We start from the raw sequence: 25224 nt of genomic DNA on the forward strand, positions 1-25224 counted from the left end.
TGACACTGCTGTGTATATAATGGAGCTTGAGGGACTTAACAACAAACAAAGATCAAGCCAAAGGTGGCTAATACCTCATCTCTTGTATGCAGTTTGGGAAATTCAAAGTGTTTTTTGGTTTGGATTCGATGTGCCAAAAAAAGATTTAACATCTCAGCATGACAGCAGTACATCTTTTTTCCTTTGAATCACATCCTCCCCTATTTAAAGACACTGGCCAAAGTGCAGCCAAGTTCAAAGGTCATGAACATGGCTTGGGTTATAAGAAGGGAGTGGTTCTGTTGTAGCTCTTATCTTGTCCAAAAAAATCTCTGGAGGACTAACGTCCTGAATGCCAGATGGGGTTTCAGAGACAGAGAGCGTCTTTTTTCTTGAGGCTTGTGGGTGCTTCAGATCCACCATGAATGCAGCGGCAGAAGGATTTTTCGCCCCTGGGTGGGAGGTTTGGTCCGGGGCCACATAGCGATGGGTGTTTTTTCAGAGGAATGCTTCCCGTGCCTCAGTCCCACCACAGTCCTTGTTGTTGTCCCAGATGCTAGGCTATACATCCTCCTCAAACTGAAGAAGAGGAGGAAAAATGAGGAGATTGAGTCCCACTCCCTGCATACCTCTTCCTTTCTAGATGCTGATCTTTCCCCTCTTCCAGGGCACTGAATTTCTCAGCTGAACAGATGCGACGGACCGTTTTTTTTATGTTTTCCCCTGACTATTTAACCTAGGTCACACAGGAGACAGAGGTGGTGATGGTGATCGTTCTCGGCATAATAATCTGAGACTCCAAGGTGGCAGATCACATCAATAGTCTTACCAGAATTATCCGTTTTACTAGAATTATCAGGCCATCCTTGAGCTTATGTTGTTTTAGGGACATCTTGGAGTTGTCATGGGGAATTAATCAAGATGAGGTAACAGGCTATTATCTAGTTACCCTCAGACTGCGACAATGACTTGTCTACATTACAGGAAGCTGAAAACATATTTTGAATGAGGCCAGTATCTCTTGGCGCTAATAAAGGCAGGCGTCCAGAGCAGTATATCTGACAGAGCATGTGCAGCAGACCTTGACCTTACTGTCTGCTCCTCTGGTGGCTTAAGGACCCTTCTGCTGAGTCAGTGACGAATAGGCCTGAAAAACTATCATTATCTTGGGATTTCGACACATGAATAAGTATGAAAGGAGCCTGTAAAATGAGGGCAGCATGCAGACCCCTGCTTCTCCCTTCAGTGTTATGTGTCAGACTGCTGGATAATTGGCCCTTAGTGTTGTCTACAAGTTGTTTTGCATAACCAGAATGTAAACAGCCATGGTCATGCAGCTGGAGGAAGACGTTATTTCTAATGTAGTGAAGGACTAGACACAGGAAAATGAAATATGCAGCATCGCATTAGGCTTTTCATCCCCCCTGCATCTTCTCTTCTGTTAAGCAGCATCTTAACAAACAATTTAAAAAATGTAAGTACGGCATAAAGAACTAATTGCCTGTCCCATTTCAATATTTCCAATGGAAACACACTATCATTCAACAATAAGCTGTCACAGTGAAATTTCCAGTTCATAGCACAGAAGTGACTTCAAATAACCCCGAAAACATTTACGACGAGATTAGTCTAGCAGCACGGATGTTTGCAGTTAATGAGAAATTGGTTAGGTGTGCTTAGGGTTTTATTACAGCTCTGCTAGGTACTGACTGATCGCCTGACTCGTGGCAGTTGTTATTAGAGGAAACAAGTCAGTCTCTGATTGACAGCTTTTTAAGACATTGAGACATCAGCCTAATTAAAAACTCAGCACACTGAGGAGCAGCAGCTGTTACGCTGCTGTCAGTGAACCAGCCACTGAAACTAGGTGGCTTCTCAGTTTTGTAGTCTCAGTTTTGTCAGGTTTATCTTATAACTCATACTCTAAGAGCTGAACTTAGTGCAGGCTGGAAGAAATGCATATAACAAGAGCTGAAATTCTCAGTAATTATATATCTTAGGAAAACATTGTAAGCTCTGTAGAAAACGGGCAGCTCTGTAAGGGCATGTAGATAATCATATAACAGAAAGAACTCCAACAAACAAGAACATCTTGTCCTCACAGCTTCATTATCTAACATGCTGGGCTTGTCATATTACATTAATTGCTGTTCCTTGCTACCAGTCATGCAGTAGGATACTGTCCCAATTTCCTGCCTCTCCCCATAAAACATACACATGGAAAATTTATATAATAACCATATTAATGTTTGGGGGAGTGTAAACTGGAAACGTACTTAACAGAATAGCTATAGTCCACTTGTTTTCTAACACATTTTGCTTATGTAGCTAAAACTCTTTTCTAAAGCAATTTAATAATCTTTCACAAAGACATGTTTGGCTCCTACCTGTGATCTTTTTTACAGACACCATGCTGCCTAATTCAATTAAATAACAATATACAATAATAATAATCATATAAGAGGAGATAATAGAGATTGAAAACAATTGATCACAATCACAAATAGCCTTAAAAGGATAATAACCTAGTCTTTTTCCCATTTAATGGTATTCCTTTGGCACCCAGAGATTATCAACAACACTGATTGCTATTTGATACCGTGTACGGTGGGTTGTAATGGACACAAATAATGATCTTATCTTCAATACAATACAGATGATTAAGCTATTATCTAAGCAGTGAGCCAATAATATCACTAAATGGTAGGTAACACTGTGATAAATCCCAGAACAATAAATATACCAATGTCATATGTGTTTGGGCCTTGAAAACAAACGGGTTTGAGTCACTTGGTCATTTACTATTCGGGGGAAGATTTTTGTTTTTCCACAAAAAAATATAGGCTGGAGATACCTGATTAGCCAGAAACATCAGCACTTGGCCCAGTAATCACTGACTCATCTGCTTTGCTCAACAATTTTATCAATCCTCCACTCATGTATTATCATCATTTTGCGTGTTGGGACACTAAAACCCTGACTTAATGCACCTTTAATACAGCACACAGGGAGTCAGCTGACTAATAAATTACTCATCCAAACATAACCTTTTTATGGCCAAACATGGTGAACATGCAGTCAATGTTATACCAGAGTATTATCAACTGTGGAGGCTATAAAAGTTCAGCCATGTCAGACTATTTTCTCTCTGTAATTTGCATGTTATTGGTATTCTAGTGGCAGATGGTAGCACTGATGGACTTTGAAAAGGGAGAAACAGGTGATGGATGATGGAAATGGAAATAAAGTAAGGAAAAACAGAGCTTTCTTATTTGTTCAACTCTTTTCTGTAAAATAACAGCCTCAGAGGACCTCCTAAGAGGGAACAACACTGTAACTTAACATATTTACTGTTGGTAACAGAGAATATTTAAATTTCTTTAGCAGATTAAAAATCAGTTAGCCATGGATTTATGAAACTGTACTGCTGTGGGTGAGGATAAAGCTCTAAATACATTCACCAGGTATGTTCTCACATACTAATTTCTCTTTGGATTAAACGGTAATTTAAATTTAGACTAGTCGACTACTCTAAAGGTAAAAAAAGTTGAAACTGAGAACAATTTAACTCATGAATTAAGCGGGATCACAGCATCTGCTGGTAAACAATGTTATATTGGTTTGCTGAGTGTGGCTAACGTTAGCAGTGCTAGCAGTAGCAGCCTTCCTTCCTAGGTTAACGTCCACATGCCTGTGCTTAATGTGGTGATGCATTGCCCCGGTCGAGAGGTTATATGCCAGTTTATTCTGACACAGCCTACATGCAACCTTATTTTCATTTTTTAGATCAATATAACTCCAAACCGCATTGATTTTTCGAGATCTCATCTGTCCCACTTTCCACCTTGACACACACGCCTGTGCGAGCCACTGCAGTTCAGCAAGGTAGCCGTCACACGCGGGTGGGGTAGGCGGTGTGGCCCAGGTGTAATCGCACACATCGCTATCACTCACCGAGCAATTTATTAGGAACGCTACATTAATATTGGGTAGGACCTCCCTTTGCTCTCAAAACAGCCTGAGTTCTTTGTGGCCTGGATTCCACAAGATGTTGGAAACATTCCTTTGAGATTCTGGTCCATGTTGACATGATTGTATCACATCATTTCTACAGATTAGTCAGCTTCACATTCATGCTGCCAATCTCCTGTTCTACAATATCCCCAAGGTGTTCTACTGGATTCAGACCTGGTGACTGAGGAGGCCACTGAATTACACTGAACTCATTTTCATGTTCTTGAACCAGTTTGAGACGGTGAAGAAGATGATAAATTGTGGCCATAAAGGGACGCACATGGTCACCAACAATACCCAGATAGGCTGTGGCATTCAAATGATGACTGATTGGTATGAAGGAGCCAAAACATTGCCAAGAAAACATATACCCACACCATTACACCACCACCACCAGCCTGGACTATTGACACAAGGCAGGTTGGGTCCATGGATTCCCGCTGCTGATGCCAAATTCTGACACTACCATCTGTGTGCATCAGCAGAAATCCAGATTCATCAGACTAATATACGTTTTTCCAGTCTTCAACTGAACAGTTTTGGTGAGCCTGTGCCCACTGCAGGCTCAGATTTCTGTTCTTGGCTGACAGGAGTGGAACCCGACGTGGTCTTCAGCTTTTGTAGCCCATTCATGTCAAGGTTCGACATGCTGTGCATTCTGAGATGCTTTTCTGCCCACCAGTGTATCCTTTCTGTCAGCTCCAACCAGTCTGGGCATTCTCCTCTGACCGCTGTCATTAACAAGCTGATTGGATGTTGTTTTTTTGTTTTCGGCAACATTCTTAGTAAACTCTAGAGACTGATGTGCATGAAAATCCCAGGAGATCAGCAGTTTAAGAAAAACTCAAACCAGCACCAACAATCATGCTACGGTCAAAGTCACTGAGATCACAGTTTTTCCCCATTCATATGTTTGACTTGGACATGAATAAGCAGGTGTACAGATGTTCCAAATAAAGTGCTCAGTGACTTTACACATTCATAAATGAGCTGGATTGATTTGCTTATTCTGCAGCAGTCTCTCTAACATTGTCACAGATCCATAAAACACATTGAACATAGAATAACTCACTATCTGCTGCCTAGATCACGAGCCAGCTTTTTCTTCAGTGACTGGCAGGTCATGCTGTCTGCTACACAACAGTAAGTCCAAGTTGTGTGCTTTGGGGGTTTTTTATACTTTGTTTTAAACAAAGTAAAAAGTTTTCAAGCCAGTGAAAAAAAAAAATCCAACTTTGCTGACAGTGTGCACAAACTCCTAAAAAGAACATCTTCACTTTTAAGTTGAGAGTGTTCAAAGCCCATGGGAGAGCATGCAGGCCTTCACTGCAGGTGGCCTCATCATCTTGTACAGAGGTCTAATGTAATGCTAAATAGCTTTAAACAACTTGTTTGATTAATGATGTAGTGTGGAGTCAGTATCAAAACTTGTATGTCCAATTCTCTTTCCCTCATGGATCTGATTCAGGGACAGCGAGACAAGCGGGCTAAAACCAACGCGTAGACATAAGACATCTTATTTTTCCACATTATTAATCGATTTATTGTGCAGTTATTCTTTTTAGAAACATAATCTTTATAGAAAGTCTTTGAATGGGATGGTTTATCTGCTTTAAAGCAGCTGTTAACATTGAAAGAATCTAATTAGATTACAACGGGGACTTCTCGTGTCTCAGAATGGCCCCTAAAAGCTAATGCTTTTTTCAAAGGCTTTTTCATCATGACAGGAATGAAAGTATGAATGAATGAGACACAATGAGTGAGACAACATTCACTAAGTACTTTATACAGCAGTGCTTTGCAGTGCATGTGGCGAGGTTGCAATAGACACGTGGGTATGGGACTATGCTGAAGAAATGGCCCCAGTAGAAGGAGGCATCATTAGGTAATTTTTACTAAGGCCTTTTTACCGTCATGTCTTACTACACAAGGTGTTGAAAAAGACAGGCTTCAAATTCGTTTTCTGAATAATTCTTGGTGTCTTGATCTATTTGGCCTTTGTTGGAGAACTAACCAAGGGAAAAAAAAGAGTAGTCATTTCATAGTGAATCAACTGATGGCCAGACAAAATCAAAAGCAACGTGTATATCTCTTCTTATCTCTTCTGACATGCCCCACAAAAACTGTTTTGCATGTGCATTTAGGAATTCCGGTTTTCTCTTCTGAAAACTTACTGACCCGGAAAAAAATGCAGATTTGGTGGGCGACAGTTACATATCATCATCCCCAGAACTCGCTTCTGGAGAAACGCCTGAAATACAGGAGAAACAACTAAGTTGAACTTTTTTCCATAAACAGTGTATCAATAAAACCTGATGTGTATGACAGATAGTGGTTCCTTAGGGCTCCACTCTGCAAAGGACCAAAGTTGGTATCATTCGCTACAAACCGACGCATAATTGCATCTACTCTTCATCTGTATTTACATTTGATACATGATGCAAATCTACCAAAGGAAAAACAAGCTGAAGAACTCATTGGACCAAATAATGAGAGATAATTGTGCTGATGTTGCTGATACAAATGCATTTTTTTAGGGCTAATTCCCTCTAAAATTGCAGCAAATCATAGTGTTAACTTGTACATAGCATACACCATTGAACCAGCACTTGCTGAGACAGTGGCCTTGTAGCTCTCGGGTCCCAAATCAGATAAGTGTCACCGTGCATTGGGTTGAAAATCCATACTTATAGGAGTTATTTTAGTGACACTGGGCCTTTTGTTTCTCTGTAATAACTATGCAGCTCTGACAACGGTCCACTGTTCAACCAATATTAGCATGCAGATTCTCTGGTGTAGTGCTACACCATTTCTGCCAGTACAGTGTGTATATTGTTTTGGCAGCAGGAATGCACTGGATGTCCTTTGCTGTGGGAGCTGGCTAGCTTAATGGATAGCTGTCAAAGTGGACCTTACAGGAACAGCTGTATTTCCATCTCACTGGAACTAATACGCTAATACACGCATTGTTTTTACATCCATTTACAAGATGGTGCAACTTCAACATGTCAGGCAGATTTATATCTATTTCTAAGTTGTTGTTTTTTTTTTTTTTTTAGAAGCTTCTCCTCTAAAAATGTATGAACCCACTAATGATTGAAGTACTGAGATTGAATCAAGTTGTGTGCAAGCACTCTAATGCATTGTACTCCATCGAGATTAAAGTAAGCACACCTGCTCCAAACCTGATTTGACTCAAAAGTCTGCGCCTAAGATAACAGAAGGTGGTGAGAGTCACCTCAGAGACGAAGCAATACTTAGGAATCGTGAATACTTTTCAGTTGCTCGTGTCTTTAGTCTCACGTTACCACCTTTTCCAGTTCAGCAGGTAAGGTTCATTCTCGATATGATGTGAAATGCTAGCTCTGCTGGTCTCTGCTGCAGCAGGAAGGGCACAGTCACGTCAAAAGAGCCCATTGTGCGGCTGTGGCTTGTTGTGTGCCATGCAGGCCCAAGCCCATAGATGACCCTTGTTGTTTCTGCGCAGGCTCGGGTGAGGCAGATGCGAACCAGAACAATGGCTGCGTCTCGGAGAAGCCGGCGGTGACTGACTCCACAGGCGCTGAGGGCCCCCGCCAGCCCTGGATCCCCGCCAGCACAGCTGACCCTGACGCCGCCACACCACGCCCCCACCTGGCCCGCCTCTTCTCCCGAGATGCCCCGGGCCGAGAAGACAACACCTTCAAAGACCGACCCTCCGAATCAGACGAGCTGCAGACCATCCAGGAGCACAACGGAGCTGCCTCAGAGTGCGGGTCGGATAGCCCCGAACAGGACCTAGAATAGGCTAGCTTTTTTTCCTTCCCTCTCCTCTTTTTTCTCTTTTCCCTCCTCTGTCTTTCAATCTCTCATTTAAGAGAGAGGCAAGATCCCACATTTGACAAATACAAAAACTACCAACTACTACTACCGCAATGGCATCTGCAAGCAGCTCCGCACAGGCTGCCTTCGGGTTGGGCCGGAGGAAGAAGAACCCCGGCCTCCTGGATCAGATCGGAAAGTTCTTTGGAGGGGACAAGAAGAGGAAGAGCAAGGTGAGGAAGCAGGGAGAGTCGAGGTGAAAAAACTCGACCCTTCTCATGTATCTCGGGTCATTCTGCTGATTCACTCCCAGAGCCACTTTTTACTTCTGATTCTTTAGATCTTGTAAGAATTTCTTGCATCATATTTGTCATATAGAAATGTGGTGGTTTTACTGTTGTTTCTATGGTGAACCAGAGTCTGACATTGTCCTACAGTTCACAGTCACTGGCTAATAGGTTATGAATCGACACTGGATAATGACTTTGGGTGGAATATGTTTTTTATTATTAGTATTATTATTATTATTATTATTATTATTACAAAGAGGCTGTGATTTTGAATCATTTAAGGATACATTTCTATATTCTGTTTTTCTTTTGTTTGAATGGTACTGACATTAGTAGCATTTTTCTCTTCTGTTAAATTTAATATATCTGTTGTGATGGTGGAATTGTTCATTTGTTGTTGCCGTTCTAACAGTTTGCTTGTTAGAACGTTCGACAAACTGTAGTTAAAAACAGCTCTGTTTCACTTCAGGTACTTCCCTAACTGATGATGATAATGATGTGAGACGTGGGGAATTTATGACCTTATCGTTAAGATATAATGCAGGTATATTTTTTTGGATTTAGGCATCGGGTACTCTACAGACAGTTATCGCTGCTTCTCGGAGAGTTAGTCGCTTTGCTATTTCTGTCTAATTTTCAAACATCTGTGATAAGTCAGCCACAGGGAGGTACTTCACTACAGTTTGCACGGCAAAGCAGTCGGCAAAGTCACTTTCAAAGTTAATGATTACATTATGCTATAAAGACAGAAGATTTATATTAACATATAATGATGTATATTCGAGTAGGAGCATATTATCATCCCCTGTTTGGGAATATAGTCAAGAGGCTGCATCCTATAAAGTGAGAACAAGCTTATCTTATCTCGATGACAAGTGATTATGAGGTATTTGAGCCTGCATTGATTTATCATTTGTCTGTACTCTGGTGTTGTCAGGATATCAGAATATTGAGCATTAGTAAATATGAAACCTTACTGGTCTTTGCCGTGGCAGTGAAAGTTCAATCTGTACTCCTGGCACCAGTTTGTCCACCACTGTAGACAGACTGGGATCCACTTCCGGTCATGACGGACTTTGTTTGGCCCCGTTGGCATGGCTATTACGAACTAGACTGCAGCTCTGTCGGTTTCACGCCTTTTCAGTCCCTGAATTCACTCGGTGATGGCGTCTGGAGGTGGTGTTGAAATGGAAATTTCAGCTTCAGCACCAAATGTGGTTTACACGTTGAGTCCACAGCAGCATTGAACATGCATCGTTATCCTGACAACACTAGTGTAACAAGGTGAGGCCTCTTGTAGGGCTTTCAAAAAGAAGACATGTCAGTGTTGCTCTATATGTCCCATCATGAGTCACATCTGTTCATTCAGACAACTGTTGTAAAACATGGACATAACGGATGATGGTAAAATGAAAGCTATGGTACAACGAGCTAAATCCTGTGACTGATTTTATACAAATCTTTGCTTTAGCCTGTTGTGCTGATCAAATATATATATATTTTGCTTTTGTAAAATGTTACTCTTGAAATGTTCAGGGAAAATGTCAACAGAACAAGTTGTGAAGCTTTCATTTGACATTAGGCTAGTGACCAATTTGCCACAGTATTTGTTGGACTTTCTCGTTATCTTTTGCCATAAAATTGTATGTTGGTCTCCATATTGATGACAGGTTTACTTAAAACAAAGTTGTACAAATATTTATATATATGTATTCACCAAGGGTTTGCCTTCAAAAGATCAGTGTGCACGTCTCAAGTAAATGACAGACAGGTTTGCCCACCTCTTTTGCCTCAAAAAAAAAAAAAAAACAGCTTGCACTAACTTTCTGCTTCACACATATTTTTCCAGAAAGAATTCATCATGAAGACAGATCTTTTTCAGAGTAATTTCTGATCTAGCCTGTCTGTCTGTCTCTTGTGCACAGATTCTCCACAGTCATTCTTAATGCATACTTTGACTTCAAGGCTACAGTATTAGTAGGAAAGATTCTGTCATTGTTTTATGTTATGGTTTCTAATATGCATGCTTATTTTAGTAAAGCTGAATTGTTTTAATATTTGGTGGGTATGGAGCCATTTACCATCTGATTCCTTTTTATGTCTTTTGTCTGATTTATTTGCATAATTTTCAATACAAGCCTCAGTCTGGGCTTTTTTTTGGAAATGTTAAGACCGTATGCACGAGAGGTAACGAGAGATGTCACCAAAAACGATAAATTCCAGTCTCAGGACATGAAACAGCTGCAGGAAATCTGCATTTGAATTGTAACGGGTTTTTGATCATTGCAAATTACAGGGATAATGATGTGCTAATTGGAGGGAAAATTAAGTTTGCATTTAATTTAGCTATTCCAGCAAAAATTATGACTCAAAGAATAGGAAATGTTTTTAAATCATAATTTGCATGTTGTTGAATGGCAGACAAAATCATAATAATGCAATGCAGGAGTGATTATTGTATATGAATCAGAACAGCTCACAGTCAAAACCAAAACTTGTGTGTTACTGTACTCTAACCCCAGTGTCTTGGATGGAGACGGGGGTGTCAGCAGTACTCCCCCCCCCCCACCCCACCCCTTCAGTTACCTCACCTCAGGTTCATGTCTTTGACCCAGTCGGAGAGTTAGTTTAAACCAGCAGTGGATCAGTGCTGATCCCTCTCATGTTAGGCCTTCAACTTTGCAGTGGGTACTTGTAACCATTTGTATCTGTTGTGACTGGTGGCCTGTTCCTAACCTGATCCTGTTCTAAGCTTTTTGGATTATTGCTTGATTAAAACTCTTTAACAACATCCTCTGCGCTCTCTTTGTTTCTGTTTTAATTTGTGATTGGCTTGATGCCCCTCTATTTGTTCTTCTTCTGTTGTAAAAGTGTAACAATTTGTTTAACTGCTCTGCTAACACTTGGTAACAGCCAGCCGCTCTGATTTGTTATTACTCCAGTTCTGAAGTGGTGCTGCACTTTATCTTTTGGCCCTAAGGGACAAAGAAAAGCAACCAGATGTAGAACACTTTCAGCATTTATTCAGCGTGCTTGGGCTTTTTATGCAGTCTCAGCCTTTAAGATTGTAGACTTCAAGACACATAAATATATTTCATAGTTCAGTCAGTCAGTCACACGAATACGTATACTGAGGGGGAAAAAAGCAATTATTAGAGAGGGTTAAACGGAAAGTGGCACTACTGTTTATCTCCACTCTGATAGTTCTGAGTAATGGATGAACGGCTTGACTTGTTTGTGTGAGCCTAAAGATGAATCGGCGAGAAGAGAGAATAAAACACCTTTCACGCTTTCCTTTACAGTATGATGCCTAAAAGGTCAGAATTCTGTCATTACCACAGGCTGATTGTTGTTGCTTCCCGGTGAATTTAAACCCATCCATGTAGTATTTCCACGTCTGAGTCATTTGAAACGTGTCTTGACACCCTTTGCGTTAAGGCGAACAGCAGCATGTTCATGATGATCAATTCTCTTGTGAGTTCAGCTTAGAAATTCAGTCAGTGCAGGCTCATTTAAATTTCTGTTCTAGATGCAAAAATGTGTGATTATATTCATCACTTGGTTATAAACATGTACCCAGACACCCTGGCCCAGGAGATTATTTTGCAATGAAAACAAACACTGTCTAGGAGTTTGGACAGACATGCGTTTAATTAAATTAAATTTAAATGCAGGCTTCAAATGATTGATACTGCAGAACTAACAGCAGGCCACGAAAGAAGACAGATCAACCTCTGTGTATGTAGCCTCTGAGTTAAAGAAATTATAAGTGCAAATATTACTCAGGCCTTTCATTTGTAGGATTGGGTTATTACCTACTGAGCATATATGTTTAACAGAATGAGTCTTAAGGGACTGTGTGAAAATTATTGGGGTGGGAAGAGGGGCTGAAAATTATGTGTCTATTTAAAAAAAAAAGGAGAAAAAAAAATACAGCATTGAAAGTAATATAACACTGATTGGTTTGTGTTGTGATTTTGCCATTATTAGCTAAAGGTGCACAAACATTGCACGATGTCATACTCGTACATACAATTTAAACCCTAGCTTGATAAACAGAATAGAAGTAGAATTATGACCAAATTAATGGCCAACCTAAAAACTTCAGACTACACTCCCTTCAGGAAAAAGAAAAAAATACATAACCCTCCCCCTTTTGTAAACTCCTCTCCCCCTAATAATCTTCATGCAGTCCCTCAGAAAATGGGTTTTTTCTTCTTAATCAGCCCCAAATTACAGCACAGATAATGGCTTAATTAGCCTCTTTTTACCTGGTATGAGCTTGCAAAGCACAAGACCTGATTGCCTCTTTGTCAGCCAGACCGACTGGCCCCGCACCCCCTCCGTTCACGAATAGAAGAGAGTGCGACCACAAAAAAAGAAAGTCCCAAGAGTTGACGGTAATTATCACTCCTTTCTCCTGACTGAGCAAGGGTGCACCGGTTGATGGATGTGAAGCGCTGCACAGTTCAGAGGTGATGCAGAGGGGCTTTCAGCCGTATATATGGGGGGGCAATAGGCTAACTGTGAGTGAAAGAGTGCTGTTTCCGCAACATTTGCCGCCGCAGAGTGGATATCTGCAGGCCATTTTCCAGAAATCAGGCATCTCAACTCAGTTCCTGATAAATGTGTAATGTAGCTCTCTGGGACATTCAGCGTGAAGTATGTCAGCAGGCTGAAGTATTTTTCTTTTTGTGATGCTGATCTTACGAAGGTATTCACTAATGATGAAGATGACAATTCTCAACCATGAGTCTCCCAGTCTTCTCCCCTGTTCAGGATTCATTATTGAGCAGAATGAAGCAGACTCTTGGCCAGGCAGTGACCTCTAACCTCAGAAGAGGCAGTTGCTATCATTAACCTGCCGTTTGTGATAATGGGCACCAACACCTTGTAGCTTGATCTGTGTCCTGAATACTCAATTCCCCCTTTGCCTTCCTCATTTCCTCCAGCTCATAATATATGACCATCTGAGATACACTCTACAGAAACGTCTGAGAGATGCTCAGAGTTAAAGATCCAAGACATAGTTCAAAGGTTTGGGCAATATACTTATTTGTTTTCTCGCTGAGAGTTGGAGGAGAGGATTGGTACAACTCTCATGTTTGTCCGTTAAACCTGCACTAACAACAACAGCAGCAGCAGTTGAAGAAAATCCAACGCTACAATCAGGAAATCCAAAGAAAAAGTGTTTTCAATACTGGACATGCTGACTGACATCTGGTCTATACAAATCACACACACACAAATCCTGTATGTGTTACAGGCAGATGAGAGTTAGCTCTCACACAAACACACCTGAACCACTTTTCGTCAGAAATCAAACCGGGACCAATGATCGCGACCTCCTTCTCTTCAAAGACACCACTGACGTGAACGTGTGAGAAGAAGTTTGACGAGCTCGGACCGGGCAGAGGGCCCCAGTGTCACTGCTCATCATCATCATCACGAGCATGCCTGGAGCTAATGATCACCTAATCCGTCACTGTGAGAGAAGTTACACAAGTTAGTTTGTGTCCTCTTGCTTTTTTATTGTTGTTTTTTTTTCCAGGTTTTTCAAATGGAAAAATAAATAGAAGTAGTGTCATATAGGAGAAGAAGAAAAGAGTACAAATGCAGACTCATCCACATCAAAAGGGACAAACTGTTCGAGGCTGCACCAGCCAGAATTCATCCAGCTTTATTTGATCTCCTGTTTGTTCTCCTATCTCTACCTTTTCACCTCTACTTTCCCCCCAGACAAAGGTGCGGTAGCGGCCACCAAGGCTGCTCTGTTTTCTCCCCTCCCTTTCATTTCTGTCGCCATTTGCCTTCACTTGAATCGTGTCGGCAACAGACACGTCACACATGTCGCACACGCAGACACACAGAGTTATGCAAGAGGACATCATTAAGGGGGCGCTACTGAAGCGGCGGTAAAGCTACAGAAAGGACGGATTTGCTCCTAATCAAAGAGCTGAAATAGTCATTTTTATTCATGTCAATTTTGTGGATACCCCCCCCCCCCAAGTGGAACAAAAAACTCCCTTTACATAAGCCATCTAAATGTCCATTTGGGTGGATTGTGCTCTTTTCTTTCTCTCTCGGTATTGATCCACTGGTTTATTGGTCCATTTTCACAAAAGGTGGCATATAATGTAACACTGCCCGTCTGTTATATGGTATAAATGGTTTCCTCCCTTTTGGTTACCTTGAGGTCCTTTGATGTGAGATAATGGATGTGAATCATCCGCAGCACACCCTCCACCTCCATCCCGCACACAGGCTCACACAAACATGCACGCGCACTTTCCTGTTGCATTAATGGGGTCAGAGAAAAGGGAAGAATGAGGTAACATTAACTGAAAAGAGTGAACGTACGGAGTGGGTGGAAATGAGGTTTTTCTCCTGTGGGCTGCAGGTTGTTGATTTGGTATTACAGGAATTATACATTTCACCTTTTATGCGTCTGTGCTGTTTATATTAGTTCATAGAGGGTTTTCTTTTTAATGCACCAGAGTTCTTATTCAGGCCTAAAAGACGGAGGATATTGACCTTAGTGGCGCTCATCTTGACATAGTCTGACTTGGCTGCATTGATTGGTTCTTGGGGCTGTGGCTCAGGAGGTAAAGCAGGTCGCCCACTAACCGGAAAGTCAATTGTTCCATGCCCGGCTCCTCCAGTCAGCAAGTCCAAGTGTCCTTGGGCAAGATACTGAACCCCAAATGGCCCCTGATGTATCATCGATGTGTGTGTGTGTGTGTGTGTTTGTGTGTGTGTGTAGAAAGCACTGTATGTATAGAAAAGAGCTGTATGAATGTACGTGTGAATGTGGCATGTAGTGTAAAGCACTTTGAGTGGTAGAAAAGCGCTATATAAGTGCATTCCATTTACCATAACTTGTCTTCTTTGTTAGTATAAAGCCGTGACAACACAAATACTGTCTCAGTTTGTTTTTAATGGCTCATGGCCAAAGATATTTGCCAGTTTGGGGTAAATGTCAATGAGGTGGGCGTTGCCTGCGACGTGAGGCTGCTATTTAAGTTGCCGGCTGACTGAATGGATGGAAGTTAACGGGAGATTTTTCACTGAGTAGAGTCAGCAACACTAAACATGAAAATATATTCATATTGAAAGCTCAGAATTCAATTCAAAAATGTTTCAGGTAAGTAACCCCCTTTTATGCAACAAATTTGAAGCGCTGCCGTCTCCCACCAGCCAACACTTTTGGTGCTATGGCAACAAGGGAAGGTATTGTACTTTTGTAAACTGTCAACTATACCACTAAAATGGGAATCACTCTGTAATTTTTCCGTGTTTTTGTTTTCATCATTTAACAGGTAAGTGGGACAAGCAACGCCACAACCTATACAAAACTGAGTATCATGTATTCATTCATTTAAGCCCAAGGAGGTGTTTAAATGTTTTTCTAAATAATTTAACCACTAATTTCTTGACTTTAGTAGGAAGAGGATTATGCCTTATTTTATCAGATAAGCTATTAATCTTACATTTATTATCATTCAAGATTTCTGAGTAATTCCCAGTGACAACTGTATCGAGCAAGTATCTCACCCTCAAGAGTTTAAGACCAAGTAGCTTTTGATTTGTGCATAAGCGTACATTTCACACGTATGTCTATTCTTCCTTTCCTTTCCTTTCCTTTCCTTTCCTTACCTTTCCAGGGATCTTTCCGAGCTCTCTCTCCAGCCACTCAAAAAGCCTCTGCGACCTCCCCACGTAAGCGTGGAGCAGAGAACGCTGTGGTCCATTTCTTCCGCACGATGGTGAGTAAAGCTCAAAATGAAGTATTTCTCTTAAGCACTCACAGTATCTAAGGTCCGACATTTCAAAGCACATTAGCAGTGGTCTTTTCCTTCCGGTAGTCCGCCATGTTTTTCCTCTTTGCTGCTCTGTTACTTTTTCCTTCTCCTGATCATTTACTAACTCTGTCAAATCTCTTTTTACTTTCTGTTATTAACTCTTCCTCAGGTGTCCCCTGCCCCTCCTAAGTCCAGGGTGAGTTTGCTTTACATTGTTACTTTTGTATTGCTTAAAATTTATACTCAGACATAAATTCACAAGTAAATAGATGATACAGTTCTTTTTACTGTCTACTGATAAGAATGCAGTGAAATTAGTAAATAGAGTAAATAGGCAAACATCTCAGGACAGACAGTTGGAGTCATTATATATAGAGCAAACTCTAGACCACTGAACCTCAAGGTGGCGACACTGAGACTATCATTTATTAATAATTGGTATATTTTTATAATAAATACATTTTTATGAAATTATTTGCCATTCATCCCAAAAGAAAAACAAAACAAAACAGTGTTCAGATCACTAGAACTTTCCCGTTATCCTGGAGCACTCATGTTTAATAATGGTCAATAAAAAAAAAAAGAGAGTGAACAATGTATTGCCTCTTATTGGAGGTGAATGACACTAACCAGAGCTTATTTGTAAATTTTAAGTAGTTGTTCATTTGCACACTGCTCTGCTCCCACAGTGTTTTACTGACAATGGCAATGCAACATTTTGATCAATCATATTTTGTTCAGGCTGAAAAACGAAAATGTTTCAAAGAGTTTGGTCCAGCACCTGCTAATAAAAAAAAAAAAAAAGGTTTTGGATCTTTGCACTTTTTCCTTTTCACCATTTACATCCTGCACCTATAAACCGCAAATTTGCAGACTACATAAAATTTGCACAAAAAGTATGAACACACACGTACAACATGCAAAATAGGCCCTTTAACCAGACTGCTTGAAGAGAATGCATCTAAAGAAATACTTCCACATTTCTGGAATAATGCTTCATTCACTTTCTTGCCAAGAGTTAGATGAGAAGATTGACAGCTGGAGCTGGAGCCAGCGGCTGGTTAGCCAAGCTTAGCGCAAACAAAAGGAACGGGGAGAAACTGCACCTACCAGCACCACTACAGCCCACTTATATTGTGCGCTGTGTTTCATTTGTGTAGTCCAAACTGAAGCGGAAAAGGACAAGTTGTAGTTTTACAGGGGGTTATGTGCCAGGGTATTTCTTGCAGACTTACAGGAAGACACTGCACCTGTCCAACACACAGCCCGGCATATAACCCCCTGTTAAATCACAGGCTAATGTTTTTACGCTGGCTTTTTGTAATGTTTAAACAAACAAGCTAGTACACGGTGATTATTGGGCTTTAGAGCTGCTGGTAGGTGAATTTGGTAACTGTTGGATAGCACCAGGCAATGCGTTTCCCCTCGTTTCCAGTCTTTGTGCTAAGCTAGCTGTAGCTTCACCATACAGAAGTGGTATTTATCTTCTCATCTAATACTATGTAAGAAAGTGAATGTTATATATTGTGAGTATTCCCCATGATGCAGCACCATTCTTTTAAAAGGCTGTATTGTATACTTCACACATTTTTGTCTATATTTAGTATAGGTCTCTGGTCTCTGGCTTTCTTACTGCTGAATGTCACTAAATTTATGCTCTTTTCAATGTGAGCATCTGCCTTGCTCCTCTCTCCTTTCCCCCACATATCTGCCCCCCTTCCCTCTGTTCCTCATCTGCTCCTGCCCCCCTGTGACCCTGTGACTTCTCCCCCCCTGGACGGACCCTCCTACCTGCCTCCTCTCCTTCCCATCCTGCCTTTGCACTGAGTAAGACACACATTTCTATTTGTCCCCTCTCTCTTTTACCTCTTGTCCATGTCTCTTGTGTCTCTACACATCCAGTGGAGAGGACTAGCAGCCAAGATAGGCCTGGTAGGTGGTGGAAACTGCACAAACACAGAGGTATCATGCCTAATTAAACTGAAGCAAGGGCAAGCGAGGTCATCCTCCCAAACTGACTTTGAGTGTGACGCCTGTAGCTCTATTTCCACTTTGTCTCCATCAACAACTTTAGCCATTGTAATCTGTCCATACATCAGTGATAATGCCCTCATTTCCCTCTGACTTAAGTCCATTTTCAAGTAGATCATCCCCTTTTTGTAGCTTTGCAGCCTGACTTATCCATATCATGTGCATCTATTTTATATTTATGATAACAGGCATTATTCTGCTCTTCATTAGCCTTGTTTCATTTCACAACTCCTCTGTGGGTGGAATGAAGTGAGGCTGCCTTCTCCTTCATTTGGCGACGCTATCAACACTTAATTTAAGGTCCTCGTAAATGTGCATGCGTGTGTGTGATAGCGTGCGTTTGGTTATTCTGAATCGTGAAGCAGCAGAAGGGTGGTTGGGGGTAGAGGGCTAAAATGGTGTAAACAAAAAAAAAAAAGGCCCTGCTAAGGGACTGCATGAAAATTATCAGAAGGGGGGGTCAACGAACGGGAAAGGAATTATAATTTTACTTTTGGCTGAAGTCATGGCTGTCTGACATTTTATGACATTTTTTTTCTCATCCTTAATTTAACTTACAGTCCAATCATCCTTTGCAATATACAGTAGTTAATAGTTGCAATGGTGGCCCACAATAGTACAATTACAATATTAAGGTTGAAACTGGGGTACATGTATAAAAACATACCAATTGAACACAGTCAAATTGATAAAGACATATTTTTCTCTCTGTTTCTTAACTCTGTCCAAAAATGGAGCTTTTCCAAAATGGCCTCCAGAGTGTGCCAGTCTGAAACCACTGGCTTGGTGAGGATGAGGATGAAGAAGAAGAGATTTAGCCGGTTTTATGTGTTTCACTGTATACAGGTGTCTCTACAAAAAACCTAAAAACAACCTGCAATGAAATTCCCCCCACTTTTTATCTCAAAGAGGAACTGCCATTGGTGGTTTGAAATTTTCAGCAAAATGTAAGCAAGAAACTTTTCCTTTTCACACCAAACTTTGCTGCTTTGCAGCTTTTCTAGCTCACGGTGCCTCACACAAACTTCTTGGATGAAAACCTTGCCAGCAATGGGACACAATTATACTGTAAAAGTAGGATGGAATTGGATTGGACCAAAATCAATACGTAGTCTCCAATATTTTAGGTTTTTGTAGAACACACCGATCCATGACTCCTCAGCACACCCTGGAGAAAGAGGTCTCATGCATTATCTCCCCTTACTCTCTGAATTTTTTTTACCACCCCCCCACTGAGTTGAAAATGAACACAGGGCACTCTGCCACACGTCAGCGCCCTGCCTAACATCTCTAAGACAGTTTTAACACACTGACTCTTTTTCTCCCTCTGCCAGGGCAACCAGAAGTCACAGTCTGCTAAAGCCAAGAAGGCCAGTGCTGGGGACGGCAAAGGCACCCTGACTAGGATCTTCAAAATGGTAAAACAAACAAACAAACGAACAAAAAAAAAAAACTGCATGTCGGACACTTTCCTAGTTATTTCCCAGTGGCTTCTCTACCCTCCTCCCCTGGAAATGAAATCACAAAGAAAATGGAATATTTCCCTAATCATTTCCTACCCATTCTTTTCTGCCTCAGTGATGATATCAGCGGCAGAGTGAGTAACTGATACCTGATGGAGGGGTAGGGTTGAGTTTAACTCACTTCGCATTTGTTCAACATTTATATGCTTGGAAGACATCCTAATCTCATTACTACCGCGGCAGCAGCAGAATAATATGAGGCTTTTAGAGACAAGATAGATCAACCGTGCACGCTACAAGCTTTATGCCAGCTCTGATGTAATCATGCTGTAGATGGCAGATCGTACCATCTGCGTTCTGATAAGGGACTCAGCGAGGCTATAGCTTAGCGTACTGAAACTGCTTTACAGGGAAATGGTTGCTTAGGCACACTGTATAATATAACATTGTCAATCAATATCATCAATCACTGGCCACTCCCGGCAAGCTCCTTCAGGTGCTTTGGTGGACTAACTGCGCACAAATATTGGTAAAAAATACAAAACTGATCATCAAACACACACAGTCCAGTTGTGCTGATATTAAAGATCTAAAGTTTTTTTTTTTTTTTACAAGAAATAACAGCGATGATGGCAGTAAACTTAAAAGTTACTTTTTAAAACATTTTCCAGACATAGTTATAAGGAGTGGTTGTGTCTAGCACATAACAAAATGAAAATAACATGAAAGCAAAATGTATTTAAATTAAAACAAAAAGGGGAAAATAGGCATAAAACATCCAACAACAGAAGGCCATTAAGGCTCACATATCTACACGTTTCATTAGCGGTTTGACTTTTTAAATATGAATATCTAATTAAAAGTATCATAATAATTGCTTTTATAGTGTGTGAAAAGTGACTGTAAATACATATCTCTAAGCAAGTTTAAAATGTTGATAATGTCCTGTTATTGATTTATAAAGAACCATTATATGATAATTATAGCTGTTATAATCAATTTTTTTATAATAACAATGGCTAAAATGATTATGTACAATGTGAAAGGGGCTGTGTGACCCAACTCTGCAGTTCCCCTCAGCTCTCTGGAGCATTTTAGCGTCTTTCAGCTCATTGTTGTGGTTTTTATGGTCTGCAACTTTACCGTTTCGATTTTGTTTCACCATCCCATCAGCATCATTTGAAGTTGCTGCAGGCAGCTGTTCTCAGCATCAACAACAACAACAAAAAAAGCTCTGATAAACCCTCTGTAGGCTACCTGCCTAGCAACAAGACAGAGTTAGCAACTAGCTGGTGAACACATTGAAACATTTAGCAGCTAAAGAGCCAAATATTATGTGGACCAAATCGGAGGAAAAAAATTGATATTGGACTTAAATTCCTCAGGTGGCGAGAAGCACAACTTCAGAGGAATCCGCCTGTTAAATGTGTAAATCGACAGCTGATTGCTAACATTTGCTAACAGGTGCTAATATGACCATGTTCTTACAGCTTATTGGGCCCAAGTGGGCAGAGAAATACATTGAGAAACCCATAAAAATGTCTGAAATTTATATCCATTTACAACTATATTATAGTGTGTTATAAACAATTTTTAAATGTTCATAGTTCAAGTGTTGGAAAATGCAAAATAGGGTGTTTAAAATAAACTTGATCTGAGCTACCTGTTGTTAGCTATATTTAGCATCACAGCCACTACTAATGGTGGTTCCTGCGCATCGCAGACAATAAAGATGAGCTGAAAAACAACCTCCGTTAGCACGTCTGACCTCTGATAGAATGGAGAATGTCTAACTTTGTGTAAAGTTAGACATCAGTGGAGAAATAATAGATTCCCAGTCAAAGTGCATTTCCCTGTACTGGGGAAGCGACCTTTGGATGAGTTTTGGGTCCAAAATTAATTACACAACATACTTTAAAAAAACAAAAAACAAATCGCCATTCAAGCAACTCTAACAGGTTTAAGCTGAAGCTGTTGGTGACCGTGTTCACTTGCTGAAGAGCTTCCAACAGGAAATGTCAAAACTGCCTGGAGCACGGATGGAAGTCATGACTCCGTTCTCCTGTTATGACTAAGTGAACGGAGGTTTTAAAACTCCCGCTCTGAAAGTTTCAGGACATTCAATCTGCTACTGCGTATAACACTTTCCCAGATTTTCATTTGGCACATATTCATTAGCACTTACTTCAGCCCGCTGTATGCACAACTGCTTGACTTTCCAATTTACAGAGCAGGTCCAATTTGGCTGATTTGTTTTCATATATCATGAAAGTCATGTTTTAATTAGCCAGCCACTCTCACTGTACCTTAGTTAGTTTAGCAGTAATTGAAGGTGGAGAGAAATCCAAATTTCCCCGGGGCTGCATCCTCAATTGTAGTGGCTAAATTGTTGTCATTAACCTAAAGGAGAGTAAACAGCTCTGGAGATGAAGAGCTCCTGGGAGGCTTGTTTCAAATCTCTCTGATACAATAATAAGCACTGACTGAGTGCCATTGCACCATCACTTCCGTTTCTTCTGCACATAAATGGCATCATGGTACGAATGGAAATGAGCGTAAAGCCATATTCACTTTTAATTAATGTTTCACACTTTGTTTCTATTCATTTTCTGCTTTCATTTCCATATTTAAATCTATGTACGGTTGCTGTATATTCAGTTTTTCTCCTTCATGACAGACAATGAATATCATCTTAAGAGGCCATAAGAAAATCTTAGAACAAAAGCTCAGTCCTCAGCTTTCATTTTATGAGGAGGAGTAAAAAGCTTCTCACAATATGGATTATCTTCTTAAGTAATCCATAAAGATTTGACTCATTTGTATAATCCTTCTCCCTTTCAGAGTCCTCTACCCTTCAGACTTTTTGAATTGAATGAGAGAGTGGGATGGAAAAAGTGCAATATTGTTTCAGAGACGGCTTTGTAATAAACACAGAACATCTAATCTGGAACTTTGGGGGGGGAAAAAACAAATGGAAACTGGGAGGTTTTGCCTCTGAAAGGATGAAATGCCTGAAAACCTCAAGGAAAACACATTTGCCGTGAAGCAATATGTAATAACCTGTGGTCCATGGATAAGCTGCAACCATATTTCCTATCCACCGTTCTTTTCTCTTTAAGGACAAGTTAGGAACTTCCTCTTACATCAACAAGCATCGCTCACTAACCTGCTTATTTCTCACGTTACAGGACTGCTCTGACTTTTCACTGTCAAGCCCTGGTCTCATTATTCAGTCGGAAACCGTGTTACAGCTAAGAAGCTGGCGAGTTACTTAATGTGATGGCGCATGACAACAACTCTCAGGGTTGATGACAGAGCTGGTAAAGCCTGATGAAATACTTTCTCTGTTTTTCCCTAAAAGCATTTTCACGCCGATAGTGACGAGTTTGCAAATGTCTTTTAATGGGTTTTTCTTCCCGCTGATGACTCATAATGACAGTCATCAATAGTGAAGACCAAAATTGAGCTGTCAGAAGTTATTGGCTGCAATTGCTCGTTCCTCAACATGCATTTTGCTCAAGTGTGGGCAAGGGCCAAGAGCTGTCTACTGAGGTGAATACGCTCATCGTGCACTGAGCGAAGTGACCAATGGGCCAGACTCCAAAGACATCAGAGTAGTCCTGTAATGCTGCAGCAGACCTGCAGGGCTGAATCCTCCACATATTCATCAGATATGTCTTGTCTGTTATACAGGGAAGCAGGAGTGCTTCTCCAGCCAAACGCTGAGGTCCCTCTCTACAACCCCTTCCAACAGCATGTGGGCAGATGTTCAAGAACACGGGACTAAAGTGGGGGAAAAAAAAAAAAAAAAGAGGAAGAAAAAGAGGAAATCTTCTCACCCCTTACACTCACCTTCCCCTCCACCTCTGATAACACTCTAATGTTCGCTAAATCCCTCATCTCTCCTATTGCCGTCCCACCCTTTTGGCTGGTAGATAGCGACACAATCTGTTGCCCTCCCCCCTCCCCCCTGCATGCATTGTGCTGAGTCTGTGAAGTCATCATCATTGGTGTGAACTGTTTGCTGAAGTTGATCCTGAAGCCGCTCACATGTGCAGCCTGAATGACCCCCCTGGCCCCTGCCGTGGCTCTCTCTTTGTATACTTGTGCTTGAGTTTCTGTGGACGTCTTTCACGGTTTCCCTAACAAGAGGTGGTTGAACTGAAGCAGACCTGGAGCAGTTGAAAGTTAAGGCCGGTGCAAGTCCGACTGACTTGACCGTCACTGCCGCTTGCTGATTGGATGAAAAGACCGGGTTGTTTCTGTTCTAGTAAAGAGCGATTTTCTGTCTTGTCACACTGTGTTTGTCATTTCCCTCAAACCTTTTCCTGTGCTCCCAAACATAAACCTGTGTTTGAGTTTTGTTTTGCAATGGACTTAACAGATTTTGCATTATTACGAGAGCCATTTTGGTCACCGTGTGTTTTCATTCAATCCTTGTGTCTTAGCTGTAGTTAAGTGTCCTGTCATGAATGTAATGTTGATCTATGTTTGTCATTAAGGCTGGCTGTGGATTTTGTGGTAAAAGTTAAATTTCTAAACTTTTCTAAATCAGTTTTCTGCAATAGACACTGAAAAAGTAGATAAATTAGTCTTTTCTAATGTATCATTTCTTTTTCAGTCCATGAGATAATGGCATAAACTAATTTTCCTTTCCAGATATTTAATTAAATTATTTCGTAGTGCACTATTTTCCACTTTTAAAACTTCCAGACTCTGAATCTAAAGCGTGATGCCAGATTCAGACCATTCATCTATGCTTTAATGTAGTCTAGTCCTCTTTGTCTTCACTGTTTCTATCTTATGCACAGCACACATTCTGTACATGAAATTCCAAAAAAAAAAAAAAACCTCGCTCAAAAACAAATGCCTTTCCTTCTGACTACCAAAAACAATGTGCTGTGTTTCCTTTTTGTGGATAGTAAAAGAAGAAAAACCAACACAAACACAATTTCAAAAAGGTGCTCTGTAACTAACGGTACTGACACATTATAAGGTGTTACTTGAGAATGTGCAAGTTGAAAGTTTTCTGACACAAAGTCAGTTGAAGAAAAGTTCAGCACTGCCACTTGCGCTGTTCCCAACATCCATCTTCCAGAAGCAGGCACGTGTGACGTGTAGCGTCCATCTCTCCAACTGTTTGTGTGTGCTTGAGCCCTATGAGTGCTGTGTGGTGTTTTTTTTTTCTGAATGGATCCTGTGAATGAATGTAAAGATCCTCCTCATTATTGTATGTGTAATAAAACATGACCAGCCACTTAACTGAGAATAAAAAATTAAAATTATAAAACCAACTCTACTTCCTGCCTTGTGAGGTGTGTGCTTTGTCTGCCTTGGCATGGCCAACAGCGAATGACCCATAACAACACACTGAAGCAAAGGCAAGTGGTGTTATGGGGTCGAGTCACAGCGTCGCAGCAAACAATGGTATGACAGTTTCTTTCCTAAAGCCAGAATTCATGACTCACTGGGGGATAATTAGTCATGCCAAGCTTTCCGAGCCACTCATGACTGGAGGAGATGGAGCACCATTCAGGCTCAAGTATACTCCAACAGAGTATATGCATTTTCATGACATGTTGAGATGATAAAAGCACACAAAGGCTGGATGTGGCAAGGAAAATATGCATGAAACACGCTGCTGGCGGCCAATTCATATTTTCCAATTCATTTATCCCCAACAGAACACAATGGAAATGATTTCTCCCTACCTACATCTTCAGTCCCTTTAAATAACCAGGTCAGGTTTTCCCACGCGTCAATCTTTGTACTGATTAATGAAACACATATCAGGAGTGATGCAAATGCCAGCCACAATCCAACCGTACGAATTCCACTTTGAAC

General features: G+C 40.9%; 1 protein-coding gene across 1 annotated transcript in view; it reads left to right on the top strand.

Moving 5' to 3' along the window:
• LOC120783951 (myelin basic protein-like) overlaps positions 1–23164 on the top strand; it is a 62973-nt gene extending 39809 nt beyond the window's left edge. Inside the window, exons 4-8 of the mRNA XM_040117358.1 lie at positions 7481–7773; positions 7881–8027; positions 15749–15850; positions 19252–19335; positions 23074–23164. Coding sequence (XP_039973292.1) covers positions 7481–7773; positions 7881–8027; positions 15749–15850; positions 19252–19335; positions 23074–23106 — 659 coding nt within the window. The 3' untranslated portion in view covers positions 23107–23164. The remainder of the gene's footprint in view (positions 1–7480; positions 7774–7880; positions 8028–15748; positions 15851–19251; positions 19336–23073) is intronic.
• The last annotated feature ends 2060 nt before the right edge of the window (positions 23165–25224 follow it).

This window comes from Xiphias gladius, chromosome 22 (genome assembly GCF_016859285.1).
Source record: "Xiphias gladius isolate SHS-SW01 ecotype Sanya breed wild chromosome 22, ASM1685928v1, whole genome shotgun sequence".
NCBI lineage: Eukaryota > Metazoa > Chordata > Actinopteri > Istiophoriformes > Xiphiidae > Xiphias > Xiphias gladius.